Here is an 18,888-nt window from a genome sequence, read left to right on the forward strand (position 1 = left end):
TCCTAATTATATGTAATTCTCAGATTTTTATTGATGCTTTGAATTTGATTACTTACAGGGTATGGGCTTATATAAAAAAAGAATTTTTCTATATTGTTTCATAGTGACATATACCTGGTCTAGACACTAAAACTGTCCTTCGGTTTCTGTTGGATGATAAATGATGAAGTATACTTAAGCTGTATTATCAAATATTTCATTTAGAAGTAGACTTAAGACAATTAGAGTCATACAGAAAAATCCATAGTAAAGTCTAAACTATCATTACTTAGCCAACAATATGAATAAATTGGAATAAATGAGGGGATTTATTCTTGCTCCTCCCAACTGGTATTCCCACTAATTCTCATTTTAGTGGTTTTGGGATAGTTGGTTGGGAGGGGTTTTGTGTTGTGTGTGTGCATATACACATTCACGTGTGTGCCTGTATATGAGTGCGAGTGTGTGTGAGATTAACATACTCATCTTTTTTCCGTAGTGCCTACCACAGCTGTGACAATAACTTCTTCAGCTGAGCTGTTCAAAACCACAGTATCAACCACAAGCACTACTTCACAGAAAGGCCCCATGAGCACAACTGTAGCTGGATCACAGGAAGGAAGCAAAGGGACAAAACCACCTCCAGCAGTTTCTACAACCAAAATTCCTCCTGTAACAAATATTTTTCCCCTGCCAGAGAGATTCTGCGAAGCATTAGACGCGAGGGGGATAAAGTGGCCTCAGACACAAAGGGGAATGATGGTTGAACGGCCATGTCCCAAGGGAACAAGAGGTAGTTCTTGTAAAATGCCAAACTTATATTTTTAAATTTAGTGTGAGTAGGTTCTGAATTACACTGAAGTGATTTCGAGGAAAGAGAGACGTTTAGGATAGCTTATTTTTTTACTATTTTTGTTCACTTTGGTAATAGAGCACTGGTAGATAACTTACAGGCTCATGGACAGTAAAAGTTATTTAAGGTCAGGCCCGAATTACCTCTCTCCCTGTTGAAGACCTATAGGGGTCAAGCCTGACATTTTTTTGCCCATGGACTCCAGGGAGGCTTCCTTACTGCTGCCTTTCTCATTGCAAGTATCATTTTGGATAAGTCCCAAGAAAATCAAGGGCTCTTTGTTTGCTATAAACGTCTGATATTTCTATACTGACTTTATATTTACTGTTTATAATCTGCATTATACCCTACTCTTTGTCAGTTTCTGTCAACCAGTTCCATTGGTGTTCATTCAAAATTTAACATGTAGTGTAGTATCATCATAGCTGATTTCCTGAATGCATGCAGAAAAATAGTTTTTCACTGCTGTTTTCTACATCTGTTGTAGGAACTGCATCCTATCTCTGCATGGTTTCCACTGGAACATGGAACCCTAAGGGCCCCGATCTTAGCAACTGTACCTCACACTGGGTAAATCAGCTGGCTCAGAAGGTTGGTTGGAACCTTTTAATATGATACACATTGATGATTAAGGGTGTTAAGGTCTAGCATAAATAATTTAGCTTTGTATGTTGAAACTGGCTTCATCATTCTTTGTTCAGTAGAAAAATAAGAAAATCATGTATAGTTTTGTCTGTAAACTATTCAAAGCTACATATGTTTTGGGGCATGCTGTTTTCTAAGTTAAGCTTTTTAATGAGTAGATACTTGCTTGATTTCATTTATATTCAGTTTGTTCTGTTTCTTTTGATGTTTGTAAGATGAATAGCCCATCGGCCCAATAAATCAAATACCATTAAGTTTGCAACTGAATCCACAGAATGCAAGCAGATGTTTATATCACAGATGATTATGATAGAATAAGTAAAAACGACTTTAAAAGGCATTAGTAACTTTAATATTACAACACAATGCGGTGGCATTTTAGTTTCCTCTTTGTCATCTACCTTTCTGAAATGCAAGCGAAGAGTAGATAATAACTCCCAGTATCATACTGATTACATTCTAATTTAAATTTCTGGATCATTGGAATAAATAAATAAGATTTTTAAACAGCAGTTTACAAATGGGTGGCGGTGAAATGAGAAAGCTATCTGAAAAACTTAAAAAAAGACTTCTGGTTTTCTTTTTTCCTTTCATTCCTTTTAAAGGTCTGGTTAAGAATTTCTTTTGTGTGTTGAGGATCTAAGAACCTTTAATCATATGAAATGAGGAGAAAGTTATTGGCCTCAATTAGTTGCAGATTTTGACATATTTGCAAATATTTCTCTCACCACAACAAAGATACTCAGGAAAAGAACAAGAAGCCGCAAACAGAGCAAGAAATCATACTGAGATAATATAAATTGTCATTTCAGATCAGAAGTGGAGAAAATGCTGCTAGTCTTGCCAATGAACTGGCTAAACATACCAAAGGGCCAGTGTTTGCTGGGGATGTGAGTTCTTCAGTGAGATTGATGGAGCAGTTGGTGGACATTCTTGATGCACAGCTGCAGGAACTGAAACCTAGTGAAAAGGATTCCGCCGGACGGAGTTATAACAAGGTGGGTAGGAATTTCCTGTTATTTAATCAGACATTTTATATGGCAGCTCTTGATTCCTCCAGCACTGGACTGCCAAACCTCTGGCCCCCTTGACATATACTCAGAAACAAAATTTCTGATATGGTTAATTTCCCAAGAAAGAATTACAGTTGAAAAAGGGACAACATGGGGGGGGTGGGGAAGGTAAAATTTCTAGGGAGATTTTAGTTGGTGGCAGACATGGCCTGATTGTGGTCGGTATTCCCTCTTAAGAATGCATTATCTGCACTTGAAGAGAGTGCATGTTCTACGTCTCATATACTCCGTACACTAATACATGCAGCTTTTGTGGTTGCACTAAAATTGTAATGCACAGAGGAATGTTATCCACTACAATACTGCTTTCAATTGCAGGTTTTGGGAGAAGGGCACGTTTCCCTCTCTAGGAGGATAGTATATTAGCGCCATTAATTTTTTCTAATACGACAAAAAATTGATAGTTATTTTAACCATACTACCCAACAAGCATAGGAGATTCATATTAAGCCAAAATCTGTGGGTAATATGGTGTTATAGGGTTAAAAAACAGACATTTTTGTTCTGGTTTTATCGTGGTACTTTGGATTAGTACACTTAACAAAATGCAGCTATGAACTATAAATATGCAGTTTTGGCAATCAGTGTAAACTCACAAAAATCCAGAGGACCACCTTGCATAACAAACTTTGAAATCAGGAACACCAGCCTAAGTTTTGAGGATTTCTTTTTTTCCTCCTTTTCAACAGACAAAATCTAACCTCTGATTTTCTTTTCTTTCACTAAAAAGCTCCAAAAACGAGAGAAGACATGCAGGGCTTACCTTAAGGTATCTCTCCTGTGCTGTCACCCTGCTTTCTCCCTTCTTCAGCCACGCTTTATCATCTTGCTGCATGATCCAATGTATTTCAGTCTTTGATAATTATATAATGTGCCCCATATCAGCTGTACAAATGTTGACTTTTCTCAGGTATATTACTCTCAGAATAAGCAAATAATTTACCTTTATAATTTTTGCTTTTTTTCCATTCATCCAAACATACAAGAATTTAAATGAAATATCCTCTGAATTGGAAAGTAATCCTATAATCTCTTTGTTTCCTGTTGTCATCTATGTGGATTTAAGAACAACTTGAGTTAAAACAGCTATGATATATTCTTGGCAGTTTATCATATCAAAGACTGTATAGTCATAATGTATGTGCATGAAAAAGTCACTGCTTTCTTATCCCTGTGGTGTACTCTTAAATAAAATAGGCTTTGTCCTGAAATTTTTAGGAGTCATTTCTAGAATCAGGTTGATACATGGGGATGGGTTACTAGAAATGGAATATACATAATGTGACAGAGTTATCAATGTATGTTCTATGTTGGTTTTTATCAGGCTAATAGAAACAGAAAGTCACTGTTTGGCTCAGAATCCTTGTTCACTCCAGCAGGTTTTTCTCCCTGGTATATCCAAGTAATAGGAAGCATGCTGAGGCTGACGGTAGACTATGCCATTCTAGTTCTGTGTGATAGATCAGAATAACATTACCAGCTTGCATTTGGTTTTATTATGTGAATTTTAGATGTTTCTTTTAGGGGGATGGTTATTTTCTAATCGTACTCATCTGAGGACCATATCCTTAGTAAATCAAACCTTAAGAACTAACCCATATGAGTATGACGACAAAACAAAAGCAGCTTTTAGTTTTGTGGAATAGAGGTTATTCAAAAGCCATGACTACCAGTTTCGGTCAGCAAGATCTAGAAGGAAAAAAAGAACAAAAGAACAAAGTCATGTCCCTAGTTTGCAAATAGACATTGTTGGACTCGAGAACCTGACAAGGAAAAGTGGTGGGAAAGTTCGTTTTTAGGTAGTAATATTCTGAATGTCCTTTTTAGCCTGTTTAATGGGGGCAAAGAAAAAACTGCTGAAGTGTATAGAATTTGTCGTACTGAAATTTTCAGTTCACCTTTAAGGTATTAGTTAATGTATGAAATGTAATAATTGGTATGTTGCCCGGGACGTATATCTTAGTGGCAAGAGAATAGCTTTTTCTCTTTGGCAGGGAGAGACTACTTAAGGAATATGATTAGACTAATGATCGTTTTTGATTCTGCTAGAAAAGTACAAATGGTAATAAATAAAGAGTGTTTCAAATTAATAAAAGCATGTCATCAGCGAGTTATGTGTCTATGTAGTAAGTTTCAGCATGACCTTAATTTCTGACCAGTGTCATTTTCAGTATCTCTCAAAATGAGCTTCTCTGCTCAGATAAGACTAATAAAACTTCTTAAATTACAAATCAGAAGCTGACTTACACTATGCAAATGAAGCGAGTTCCCACTTTGTGACAGAGGATTCATTTGTAACTTAGATTAGAGACTCCAGTCTGTATTTCTTGGTGACTAATGAATCTGGCCTCAGCAGACCAATTTCTGTTCCACTCTAGTTAATGGCTGCGGCAGTATCACTGTGTGCATTTTGACTATTCTGTCTCCCATTAGAGAGAGGGAAGAAAAGCCTTTAACGCCACTTGGAAGTATCTTCCACCTGCCAGGAAGGTTATGGGGGCTCACAAGGCAGATAGAACGAGGATATTAAGATGGATTAAGCTAATTACTCTTACTCTGACAGTAGCTTCACACAACTTTTCCCCCTGCTTATTTCAATGTCGTGCCTCAAACTAGCAATTTTTGTTGTTGTTCTTTGCACAATGTATGTTCTTTTCCCTCAGTGATTACCAATAGATTAAAACAATTTATGTACGGTCTTAATGACATGTTGTGGCTGGGTACATGGGGTAGAGTAAGTAAACTTAGTGATTTCAGGTATTCAAGCCATGGTCAGTATATAGCTATACTAAGTATCAGTACAAAGGCCTGCCTTCAGTTGCTTAGCTGACTGGGTCTTATTTTTTATTTGTTATTTTGCATGGTAGTAAACAAAACCTACAAATACGAACATGTACAACATGAAGACCTTATTCTATTTTTCTTAATAGTTCATTAAAATTTTTCATTAAACTATTAGTTTTCATTAAATTGTTCAAATGGGCTTTAAACGTTTTGATCTCTTGATCTTTCTATAAAAACAGATCATTGTCTATCATCTAAGGTGTACTCTCAAGTGTTTTCTAGCTGGATGGAGAATTGGAAAAGTGAAATATTCACAGATAATATATGAACTTTGAAATCATCTTGGTTTTTTCCCCAATGGTGTAATAAGTAGACAATGTTCTAAGGCACAATTTTTAGCTATTACTTTAGTTTAGGTTCCAGAAAACAGTATGGTGTAACTTTCAGGTATAAATAAAAGGCTATTCCAGGGACATCAGTGTTTTCTATCTAGAACATTTAAACCTTGAGGTTATAAATAGGAGTGACCATGCATGTACCAGTAATACCTCAGGTTAAGAGTTGACATTGGTTAGGCTTCTCTTTGACAATGGAGATATTGTTAGGTAAGTATCCACAAGCCATCTGTTCACATTTACCCTTTATAATCACATAGCAATCTACTAATCTTCAGTTAGTTTTATTTTGAGATGGTAAGATATGTTCCTAATCAGCCAGGTGTATGTTGTTCAGGTGTTCTTCCATCTTGAAGTAAGAGTAAATCATCATGACAGATAAATACTACAGTTGTCACTAGTCAGTGATTGAAAATCACCTTGGTACTAGAAGCAGTCAGAACTAATGGTGGTTTTCTAATGGATGTAGGCAATTGTGGACACAGTGGACAATCTTCTGAGACCTGAAGCTTTGGAATCCTGGAAACACATGAATTCTTCTGAGCAAGCTCATACAGCAACAATGTTACTTGATACATTGGAAGAAGGAGCTTTTGTCCTGGCTGACAATCTTGTAGAACCAACGAGGGTCTCCATGCCTACAGAAAATATCGGTAAGTGAGTACATTGTCAGGATTAATTTTGATTTAGAAGATAAATGTTTAAGAGAATGATGCTTCCTTTCTGAATCTGTTCTTTCCCAGGGCCAGACTTCTCTTTCATCAAATTATTATTGATCACACTTTATAAAATTAATGCAAAAGCTGAAATCTGTCTATATCTTTTAAAAGTTGGTTTTATGTAGGGTTTCTCCCCACCCCACCCCCAACTGAAAAATCATTAAAGGAAAGAAGCTTAGAGTACTTAAATGCCAGTATATGGATTGAGTAAGTAATGAAAGTACTTGCTATGGAACTGTGGCAAATGCTTTTCCATTTTATGTAATATGTTCCTAATGAATTTAAATTACTTTCTGTAATGTATTCTCCAAATCAAATATTTTAGGCACACAGAATTTGAGCCAAATGTTTATACTAAACACAACCGCCTTCATGTGAAAATGTGGTCTGCGAACTACATCTCCCATAATGCAGACTGTCCATGCTTCATAGATTGCAAATAGCTGCAGATAGTTTCGAAGCATTTAAATTTGGCATTTAAATGCTGTCCATGAGAGGTGGGAATTCACTTTTGATAATATTTGAAAAATTACAGTAAGTACAGTAAAATTATATTCATTTAGGCTTGACTGATGTAGAATTGTTGGTTATTCAGAGAAGTTGAACTCAAGCGATATTTATAATATCTTTTAGTAAAGTAAAAAAGTTTCCCAAGCATTCAAGTGGGGAAAAAAAAGCCAGAAGAGAACACAGACAACTTTTGCAGCGAAAGAGTGCATTGGCACAACAGGTACTGAATAGGGCGTCCCACAGAGCAATACCTTATTTCTCAACTGAAGCTGTTGCAGAACACACATTAACATATACCACGACAATTAGAAATATTATTTAAGGGGCCCCTGGGTGGCTCAGTGGGTTAAAGCCTCTGCTTTCGGCTCAGGTCATGATCCCAGGGTCCTGGGATCGAGCCCTGCATCAGGCTCTCTGCTCAGCAGGAGGCCTGCTTCTCTTCTCTCTCTGCCTGCCTCTCATCCTACTTGTGATCTCTGTCTATCAAATTAATAAATAAAAATTAAAAAGTATAGAATCAAATTACAATAATGGAATTTAAATTTAAAACCTCAAGTTTATTTTAAGTAGCTGAAATTTTAGAAAGAAAAAATCATTATGAAAATCATGTTTTTATGTACTATGAGCTTTAGGGATGATAGATAACTCAGTAACTTCAAATTAAATGAAGTCAAGATACGTAATTTGGCTGGCCATGATCTGGGATACCAGTCATAAGGAAAGTGACGCTCTACCATACCTTTAGCAGTAATACAAAATGAAGAAAGCTCCCTCTTTCTGTCTAAAGCTTTCATTAAATTTGGCTAATTTATTAGCTGGTCTCATAAAATCCCTTGTGCATTGAATCAATGTGCATTGAACAATTCTTCTCAAATTTTCCCAGCAATGTACCTGTACGGATAAAAGAGTGTAAACTTGATCATCTTAGAGAGTGAATCATAGAAAATATTGTTTGAAGTGACATTTGTTTTCCAAATCTTCCAATCGCTATCTTTTTTAAAACACCTGTTATTTCCCTCCTACACCCTCTCAAAGAGTGCAAGAATATTGGATGGACCAGCGCGACGTGCTATGCTCCCATGAGCCTCACATATACAGGATGCGCTGTTCTTCAATCTCTGAGATATTTCTACACCAGCTTGAGGCAGAGTCTGAAAATGTTAATGTCCAGGAAAATATTTTTTCTAATGCCTGTTTTTCAGAATTATAAGGGATTCATCTTCACTCTGTTTTTTTTTTTTTTTTTTTTTTTTTTTTTTAAAGATTTTATTTATTTATTTGAAAGATGGAGATCACAAGTAGGCAGAGAGGCAGGCAGAGAGAGAGAGAGAGGGAAGCAGGCTTCCTGCGGAGCAGGGAGCCCGATGCGGGGCTCGATCCCAGGACCCTGAGATCATGACCCGAGCCAAAGGCAGCAGCCCAAACCACTGAGCCACCCAGGCGCCCCTTCACTCTGTTTTTTAAAAGAAAATTTTAATTAAAAAATATTGGGTGCCTGGCTAGGTCAGTCAGTAGAGCATGTGACTCTTGATCTTGGGGTTGTGAGTTTAAGCCCCACATTGGGTGTAGAGATTGCTTAAAAAACTAAAATATCTTTACAAAAATTTAAAAAGAACATTGTGGGTAAAGACTCTTACAGTATGTAGTACACATGTTACTGACTTCTCAAAAATAATGGCCTGAATTTACCATATGCATGTAGATTACCCAAGAATTATCAGTATGAAAGTCATTTTACATTCTCTTGCACAGTTAGGACTTTTTTGTTTGTTGCTAAAATATAATTTTGTGGCAAATACAGTCCATGCTTTAGTATGAGGAAAGCATTTACCTTTTTCCTAGGAACTGTTCTTTTTTTAGACATGAGGACTAAAATAGCTTATTATTCCTTTATATCCTCACTTTTCTGAAGTTCTTATCTAAATTTAGGGCATGGTACACTATCTTAGGTTATTAAGACAATTTGATTTACTCCTTAGTGATTTCTGCTTGAATCCTTAGTTTAACTTCATTGTGTGATTTATCCTTATATGACCTTTATATGACCTCATAAAAATGGTACAATTATATCTGTCATAAATATATCTGATTATAGCTTTTTTAAGTCAACTTGGAGATAAAATATATATATAATAGTTGTCATACGTGTATAGTTGGTGAGTTCCGACAAATGCACACTATGTGACCGACAGCATGGTCAACATTCTGTCACCTCAGAAGGGCCCTTTATTCTCTAGCAGTAGATCTGCTCAAACCCCAGCCCCAGATGACCAATGATCTGTTTTCTGTCACCGTAATTTATTTTTGCCTACTCTGGACCGTTAGTTGAATGGCATCATACAATATGTACTCTTTTTGATCGTGCGCCTACTCTGGACCGTTAGTTGAATGGCATCATACGATATGTACTCTTTTTGATCGTGCATTTTTACACAGAGTAGTGTTTTTGAGATTTGTCTGTGTTGGTAGGAGCATCTGTAGTCCAGTCCTTTTTGTTGCTGAGTAGTATTCCATTATAAGGAAACACCACTCTTTGTGTTTTCATTCTCTTATTAGGGGTTTGCATCGTTTTCCCCTTTTCACTGTTACTTGTAAAGCCGCAGTTTTCCCAAGTCGTCATACCATTTCATACTCCTGACTGCCATGAGACTTGCCTCACTAACATTTGGGATTGTCAGTCCTTTTAATTTTAGCCATTCAAGTGGCTTGTAGAGTCATCTCATCTTAGTTCTATTTTGCATTTATAGACTCGCTGTGGTTCTTAGGGCTGATAACTATTCAACTCTTATGTGCTTGTGGGTCAGTCATTCATGTATTTTTATGTAAAGTGTCCCTATAGTTTCCCCATTTCTATTTGCTCTGTTTTTCTTCTTAATAATGAGTTATGAAGATTTATAATCTATCCCTTATATAGTAAGTCTTGCTGACTGTATGAACTGTGAATATTTTCCCTCAGCATGTGACTTTTCTTTTTATTTTCTTAATGATGTCTTAAGAGGAGCAGAAGTTTCTCATATTGCTAAAAAGTTATGCACCTTCCACAGCGTCTGGTTAATCTTATTTCACTTATTCCTCTCACCGCCATTGCATTTTAAAGCAAATTTTAGTATCATATTACTACTGTAAATACCTTAATATGCATCCCATGCTTAAAAGAACAATAATATCATTTTCACACATTTGAAGATTAACAAAAATAGTATGTTCAAAAATATGTCTAAATTTACTTCATTTTGTAAATTTGTTAATACTTAATTTGTTTTGACCAGGATACAGACAAGTCCATGTAGTACATTTGATACATTGCTTGAGTCATTTCTCTCTACATCTTTTTTATAAACTTTTACCCTCTTTTTGAAGAAATTGAGCAGATGATTTGTACTATGGAATTTCCCACATCCTATATTTGGCTGTTTTCATCCCCATGATACCATTTTACATGATTGAGATGTACTGTAATTGGATCTAGAGGCTTAATCAGGTCAGGTTTAAGTTTGTTTCTTTGTTTATTTTCTCAAAGAAATTGCTGTTGCATCCTGCAAAAGAGGCACATGTTAGGTTGTCTTTCTTTGTGATCTTATGATTGATTAGGTGACTTGGGTTTTATCAGCCTAATCCATTTGTTATAAAATTCCGTATCATTTATTTTCCCAGTGGGCTTAGCAGCCAACATGATTGTCAATTTAGACTTAGTTATATTGTGGTAACAAAACCCCCAAAGTCACAGCATCTTGCAAGAGTGAAGGCTTATACTCCTTCACACCGCATCACCACTGAGGTTTAGTTCTGGCTGTGCGACTGTCATCTTTAGTCAGCTCCATATTCTTTGTACCTTGGATTCAGGCTGACGGAGCCTAGAATGCTGCAGGTCTTCTGGCACACATCATAGATTTTCCTGTATGTTCTCTATTCTTCCCCTCTTCTTTCATTGGAGCCATTACTCAGAAATGAATCTGAAAAGTACATGGATAGAAAAATATATTAAAATATGATCTATATCATTGGTTGTGAGGGAGGCTTTCCTATGAATGAAGTGTATTCAGTGTCAGGAAATCTGTGGTACAAGGCATATATTATTTTAAGGATACAGAAAATATCATAAATAATTTGTATTCCAGTCACCCAGCTGAACCACATCTTAGTATTGTACCATATTCGCTTCACATTTTGGGGAAAATAAGGAGTTATCAATAATGTGTAAGTCTTCTGGGTCCTCTATTTCTTGATCAGACCAAGAAGGGTGTAACCTTTCCTTAATAAGCTACCCCCCCAACTTGGTCTACAACTATGTACATTTAACAGTTGCTTTTTACACTTTTAACATTAATGATTTCACACTATAGTTGTGGTTGTATAATTGTCCCTTGCCATTATATTTTTATTCTTATGCATGTTAATATGTTCATCTCTAGTTAATTCTTTTGTTTGATCTAAGGTACATCACAGTTATTTAATATGCCAATGATAGGTTTTTTAGTGGCGTATGCTTTTTTGCTAATAAGAAGGAAAACCGTGAAGGTTTTTGTATGTCTTTGTTGTCATGTGTATGTGCCTTTCTAGACATATATGGATATACATACCTAGAAATAGAATTTTTGAATGATGGAGCATGCCCATCTCCAACTTTATTAAATACTGCCAAGTTGCTCTCTAATATTGTTTACCAATTTACATCCTCACCTGTTAATGCCATTGTTCTCTCCCCATCAATCTCTTTGCTAAATAACACTTTGTTATTGACATAAATGTTATTGTTCTAATGGGTTAGAATTGATCACATTATTGTTTTAATTTGCAGTTCTCAGATTACTTAATGCCTTTATTGGTTATTTCAGATTTCTCTTCTGTGTATTTGTTCTCCACGACTTTGACATATGCATCTATTTCTTTGTAGTTCATGCGTTCTGGACACTAATTCTTTGCAGGCTGTATAGTTTGAAAATATTTTTTCTGTGCATGCTTTCTCTTTTTTACTTTGTTTATGGTATCTTTTGTTTTACAGAATAATGAAGTCAAATTTGTCAGTCTGTTCTCTTAGGGTAGGTGCTTTTGGGGTGTTATTAAGCAGGTTTCCTTTTTGGTGTTCTCAAGAAAATTTTCTCTATAGTTATACCTATAACTTTTTAAATGATCTTATATAAGACTTCAGAAATGATAAAATTTTGCTTTTTTATAATTTTGTTTTAATATCTGTGTTTTTAATAATTATGTTTTGTTTGTGGTATGAAGGAAGAAACTAATTTGGTTTTTGTTTTCTGGGGTTTTGGGGGGATAATATGTTGTTTCAGTACTTTGATTTCATAATTCTTAACTTTTCCTTGTGGTTTGTAAGGCTATCTCTGTTGTTTTCTATACACATTAGAAGTGTGTTATGCATTGCTCCTTTTGTTTTTGTTTTAATGATATTGCTATCTGGTGAGTTCTTTCATTTCTGCTCCTGGAAGAATTGCCTTAGCTGCTTTTGGCATGTCTTCTCCATAAAGTCAGTCATCGAGTTCCACAATCTCAAAAAAATCTTTTTTTTTTTCCTTACAAAAAGTAAGGAAATTTTTTTTTTTTTCCTTACAAAAAGTCTTGTTGGAATTTTTATTAGAATTAGGCTGAAGAGAAGGAAACAAACCGTAAGAGACCCTTGACTGTAGGGAACACACTCAGGGTTGCTGGAGGGGAGGTGAGTGGGGGGTGAGTTAAATATGGATGATGGTCATTAAAGAGGACACTTGTGATTAGCCCTGGGTGTTTTATGTAAGTAATAAATCACTAAATTCTACTCTTGAAACGAGTATCATGCTGTATGTTAACTAACTGGAATTTAAATAAAGATTTGAAGAAATTAAAAATAAAATATTACGTTAAAAAAAGGAATTAAGCTGAGTTTGTAGATTGATTTTGAAGGAAGTTTCACAGATTTATTTACCTGTTGAAGTATCTCAAATAAGATCTCATATAATTCTCCATTTGTTGTTAGGTCTTCTAATGACGTTCTGTATTTTTCCCACTAATGTCTTGCACTTATAAAAATCAGGTTTATTCTTAGATAACTTGCACTATTTGTTTTTATTGTAAAGTATCTTTTTTAAGGTTACATATTCTAATTGTCTGTTGCTCAGTGTATAGGATCACAGTTGATTTTGCTGATTGCACCCTTGCTAAATTCTTTTACTTCCAATCATATGGAGGCTCTCTCAAAATTGCTATGTAGTTAATTATATCTTCTGTAAATAAAAAGCTTGCTTTTTTCTTCAGTCTTTACACCTTTTCTTTTCTTTTTTCTTAAAAAAAATTTTTATTTATTTACTTATTTATTTGTGAGAGAGGATTAACAAAAGAGCATGAGCCCTCAAGGGTAGGAGTAGAGGCAGAGGGAGAAGCAGGTTCCCTGCTGAGCAGGGAGCCCAATGGGGGCTCTGTTCCAGGGCCCAGAGATCATTACTTGAGCAGAAGGCAGAAACTTAACTGACAACTAAGGCCACCCAGGTGTCATAAAACTTTTTTCTTGAATTACTGCATTCGTTAGGTCTTTTAGTACAATGCTAATAAATAAAACCCCTAATAGGGGTCTTACTGGCTTTAGAAAGAATGCTTCTTGAGTTTTTCACTTTGCCTGTAGATTTGGTTAGATAAAACTTCATCTGATAACAAAACCTTTCCCCAGGCAAAGATTTTTTCTTTTCTTTTATTATTTTGTAAATTGTTTTTAAATTGAATTGGTTTTGGTGTTTGTTGATTTCTTTTGGTTAATAATTTTTTTGTGTGCTTAATTTCTTAATTTGGTGTATTACATTAATATATTTTCTAATGCCCTTTAGACTTAACCTCAGTTTGTTCAAGATTATACTTAGTGTCCATATAATTTGTTAAACATTTTTACAACCTTTTAATAAGAGAATATTCTGTAATTTTTTCCTTATGCTGTTTTATGCATCAGGATTATACAAGTCTTATGAACTGAGTTGAAAAGCATTCTTTCTGTATTCTGGAACAGTTTTTTAAGATTGAGTATGTATTTAGCTATTATTTTATTTTCTGTAATGGTGATAAACTGTTAGAGCTTTTCATATTTTTTTTTTCCGTTTTTTGTTTCTTGGAAGTTTTCCCTTTTGTCTGTTTTTAAATTTACTTATTTATTGATATAAATTTATTGATTAATATGAAGTTGATTATTGATTCTCTACAAAGATCTGTATTAATGATCCTTTTAAAATTCAAATTATTACCCTTTTTTTGCTATGGATTTGATTTTTAAGCTTATGTAAATATACATTGACTGAAATTAAAGTTTGATCAGAAATATTTGTTGAACACAATTAACTCTTTGGGGGGGTGCCTGGGTGGTTCAGTGAGTTCAGCATCTATCTTTGACTCAGGTCATGATCTTAGGATCCTGGGATGGAGCCCCCACATCAGCTCCCTGCTCAGTGCAGAGTCTACTTCTCCCTCTCGTTCTCAAATTAATAAATAAAATCTTTAAAAAGAAATTAACTTTTTGTACGTATATATCTATATTTGGAACTTTTCATGAAAACTCAAAAGATTTCAGTTTTTTACCCTGTCTTCTGTCTTGCTTTAAGAAAAGTTAGGAATTGGAAAAAAAGAGAAAAGTTAATAACTGAGAGTCTCTTTCAGTGTAAAAAGAGTGAGGCATACATTAGATGTATATTTTTTCCTTTTCTTCCACTACTTTTCCTTCTTCCCACACACATGGGATCTGATATGATGAATGAAGGTCACCTACCTACCCACCTGCTTAATATTTCTAAGCGTAAACCAATAAAATAAATATTTTAACCAGCTTCTGCAGCTTATAGAATTCTAAGATTTATATAACTGTCATTATAAATTTGTATTTTAGGTGCTTGACACATGAAAATCTTACAGTGTTCTGATTTCATAGATAAAACTAAATCTATGTGTAGTTTACACAACAAATTTATGAAAGATTTAGAAGAATAAATTATTATCCAAAAGTTACTATAATAGTATAAGTTCTTATCTGTAAAAGGAAAGGGGTTGGATGAATTAATCATATCTCTGTGTATGTGTGTGTGTCTACAAACACATATACTCATCTTTGTCTATGTATGGAAAGAGCTATACAAAAATATATACCAGGAGAGTGAAGTTCAGAGAAAAATGTATGAACTGTATGTATTGAATTATTTAAAAAGTATGTGTTACTTTTAAAAATGCTAATATATGAAACTAATGAATTTTGTATATAATTCCTCTCATTTCATCAATAAAATGGCATAATCTTATTATTAATATGAAATAGTTTACTTTAGCAGAAACAATAGTACTTTTCCATTCTTTTTAAAAATTATGTGAATATGATGAATATTGATGTAAAGTATTATAATCTTTATTGGAATTATAGTAGATATGTTTATGTTGATGACTATTAAATTATGTGTGTGTGTGTGTGTGTGTGTGTGTGTGTGTATGGAAAAAAAGTTTAACATTGGTCTTGTTGATTAGGTTCATGTTCTTAGTGTTTTATGTCAGCTTGTTTGCCTTTCCATGAATTTTTGAACTTTGGAATATTAAGTACAGTAGTTGAGTAAACTTTTACTATAAAGGCCCAAATAATATATATCCTAGGCAACTACACCACATGGTCTGAGTTGCAAATGCTTACCGGACATTGTAGCACCAAGCAGCCATAAAGAATGTGTAAATGAGCATACATGGATGTATTTTAGTAAAAACTTTATTTACAAGAAAAGATGACAGGACAGATTTGGCACACAGGGCCTGTTTTGCCCAACTTAAATATGTAAACATTTATAGTAACTAGTGAGAATTAATGGGAGGTTTTAACATAATGCCAGACATTTTCTCATAAAATGTTGTGCTGTGCTGGTCTCACCATGTTTAGAAATCAGAGAAAATCAAGTATTGCAAAATTGAGCTATGCAATCTCATTATCTATTAAAATGTATCCTATGCAAAGAAATAAATGTATACATGTTATAAAGGCACTCAGATTTATGCTTCATATTTCATTTTGCTATTGTCAAGGAATGTTCATTGAAAAGTTATTTAAAGTACAGAGCCAAAAAACTCATTTTGAAATAGGTTTGTTTATTTTCAATATAAATGAAACTTTGAAAGTTGTGTGCTTTCAGCTCATACACAATTAGTATTCCTAGGGACAATGTCTGGAATTAGTTGATGACAAAAGATACAAAACTATGAAAAAATGTTAAAATTATTATATAAAAATTTTTAGAGTGGTCAAGGTTTTAGACCTCCTCGAGTCATTTAGTTCATGATTTTATTGAAATGTAACAGTAAAGTTTTGTAAGTAGAAAAAAAAGAAGCAGTGGTTTTCATGCAATTATCATTTGCCTCTTTGTAGTTTAAAGAATGCCCTTTTCTCCTTCCCCCTCATCCAGTTCTGGAAGTTGCAGTACTCAGTACCGAAGGACAGGTTCAAGACTTTAAATTTCCTCTGGGCATCAAAGGCGCAGGCAGCTCAATCCAGCTCTCTGCAAATACTGTCAAACAGAACAGCAGGAATGGTAAGATGGAGCAGAGTCTTTTAAAAATTGACAGGTTTTTTGTTCATTTAACTCTATTAACCCTAAAATGCCAACTATTTGACTCCTAATGTAACAATGCTGCTTACCATTTAAAAGCAGATTTAAAATAATGCTTTACTCTTTCCCAAGAAACTTAATCTATACAGAGTCCATAAGGACTTTTTTTCCCTTTTATTCTTACTTGAATGTATTTTATTTTATTCATAAGCATATTTCCTGGAAAGGCATATGACTACTTTTACCTTCCTAGGGCTTGCAAAGTTGGTGTTCATCATTTACCGGAGTTTGGGACAGTTTCTTAGTACAGAAAATGCAACCATAAAACTGGGTGCTGACTTTATTGGTCGGAATAGCACGATTGCAGTGAATTCCCACGTCATTTCCGTTTCACTCAATAAAGAATCCAGCCGAGTCTACTTGACAGATCCTGTGCTTTTCACCCTGCCACACATTGATGTAAGTTCTATGTGCTGATGAAGTAGTGGAAGGTTATAAAACCAGTGAGGAAAGAACGCAAAACTTGACATGGTGGGGATGGGGAGAGAGGGAATGGGAAGATTGCGGAGAGGAGAGGAAAGACCTTTCCATTTGAATTTCAAATGTTGGATTAGGTCAGACATAAGTTTATTTAAGTCTGTGAACATAAAATTAAATGAGCCTGGTTCAGTGATTATTAGAACTTAAGTGTATTCTTAATGAAAGCTAATTCAGTAATCAACAGGAAAATGTAAATGACTGTAATTTGTTTGAGAATGAAAATTAACTCTTACCTTAACAGCAGGATAACCGAATGTTAACTCTTAGGACTCTGCCTTTTTAGTGTGGCAGACCTTTTTGTTTTTGTTTTTGTTCTTTTTGACTTTACTGATCCTATGTGACACAATTGTTATCAAGCATTGGGTTTTTAAAAATATAGGATTGAAGGCTTGAAAACGTGATTTCTCTGCAGTGCCTTAGAATGAAGTTGGTTTAAATTATTGCACTGTGTTGGAAGATTGCAGGATTTTGGCTTCTGTTATAAGCAGAATGAATAAGTGCCCACAGACAGCCCAAGTGTATCTCCAGAATCGGCAAAGAAAAAAAAATTCGTGCAGCTATTCTCTTACATCTGCTGCAAGTTGGTTCACTCTCTTAAAAACCCTGATGTTGCTAACATGTCACTTAGAATAAAAATGGGCCCCAAATCGATTTTAAAACACTTGATCCTTACAGAATTTTCTCAGGACAGGACAAATTCATGGGTGTCATTTTGTCAGAAAAGAAAAAAAAAAATGATTCCAATGTACCATCAGTATGTAAAATCATAAGATGGAAATTGTAATTGTGTAAAATGGGTCTTTGGTAATTTGGAGTACACTTTAGAATGTTTCGGACTATAAAACCCCTTTTAAGTTAGATATCTGCCTTGTATAACATAGTCTACAATTTTGCTGATGAAAAACTTTATAGTCCGAAACATGCAAAGTTTAATCTAAATTACCTTTTACACATATTAAACAATTGCTATTGCCATCTTAGAGTGTAAAATCCTAATTTTATCTTGTCATTTTATTTCCCAGCCTGATAATTATTTCAATGCAAACTGCTCCTTCTGGAACTACTCAGAAAGAACTATGATGGGATATTGGTCTACCCAGGGCTGCAAGCTGGTTGACACTAATAAAACCCGTACAACGTGTGCATGCAGCCACCTAACCAATTTTGCAATTCTCATGGCCCACAGGGAAATTGCAGTAAGTATTTGCACTTCTAATTAGTAGCAGAGAAAAACCTCAGGAGATTCAAAACAGCTTTATAATAGTCCCTTCTTTGGGTGCTTATCGTAACTAAAAAGCAAACAAAGTAGTGTGGATTTCTAAATGTCATTACACTGTCCGTATATTTTTTGAACGTCTTGGCACTCTCTTTATTGTTACTTCTCAAAATCATGTGTTTTGCAGATTCATTCTAAATTTTTCTCCTTTGGGCAGGTGTTTAGCAGAGGCAATCGGGGATTTAAAAAATGAATAGCGATGGGTCCTACAAAAGAGACCGAGGGCTCTAAAATTGAACACACTCTCTTCATCTGGAATGTTTGAATTTGTTTTTCAGCTTTTGTTTTAAGTTTTTCTCACAACTTTGCACACTGTGCAGAACTGCAGATTTTAAAGGTCAGGATAGCTTCTGGGATATTTCTTCATATTCCTTTCTGTGATGAAGGGAATGATAGCCAGAAGATAAAAACATTTTAAGAAATAGAGCGCGAAAACTCACAGGTCTGTTGTGTATTTGACTCAGTATATAAATAAATATCAAAACTCAAGGGGGAAATGAAAACTTAAAATTTTTTTGTTAGCCAGGAAAGTCATTAAGATACCAATTATTTTTAATCATAACTGAATATCC

At 34.7% G+C, this 18,888-nt stretch overlaps 1 protein-coding gene across 30 annotated transcripts in view; it reads left to right on the top strand.

The window, feature by feature from the left end:
• The window catches only part of ADGRL2 (adhesion G protein-coupled receptor L2), a 606,730-nt gene that overhangs the window by 563,414 nt on the left and 24,428 nt on the right, over positions 1 to 18,888 (top strand). For 15 of the 30 annotated variants that reach the window (XM_082687770.1, XM_082687749.1, XM_082687751.1 and 12 more), the window contains 7 exons: positions 479 to 772; positions 1,320 to 1,423; positions 2,290 to 2,475; positions 6,199 to 6,382; positions 16,357 to 16,482; positions 16,754 to 16,959; positions 18,063 to 18,236. In XM_082687770.1, coding sequence (XP_082543896.1) covers positions 479 to 772; positions 1,320 to 1,423; positions 2,290 to 2,475; positions 6,199 to 6,382; positions 16,357 to 16,482; positions 16,754 to 16,959; positions 18,063 to 18,236 — 1,274 coding nt within the window. Of the gene's footprint in view, positions 1 to 478; positions 773 to 1,319; positions 1,424 to 2,289; positions 2,476 to 3,280; positions 3,320 to 6,198; positions 6,383 to 16,356; positions 16,483 to 16,753; positions 16,960 to 18,062; positions 18,237 to 18,888 lie in introns of all 30 variants that reach the window. The other 15 variants (XM_082687753.1, XM_082687768.1, XM_082687764.1 and 12 more) reach the window with 3 other exon arrangements.

Source organism: Mustela nivalis, assembly GCF_964662115.1.
Source record: "Mustela nivalis genome assembly, chromosome: 10".
NCBI classification, from domain to species: domain Eukaryota; kingdom Metazoa; phylum Chordata; class Mammalia; order Carnivora; family Mustelidae; genus Mustela; species Mustela nivalis.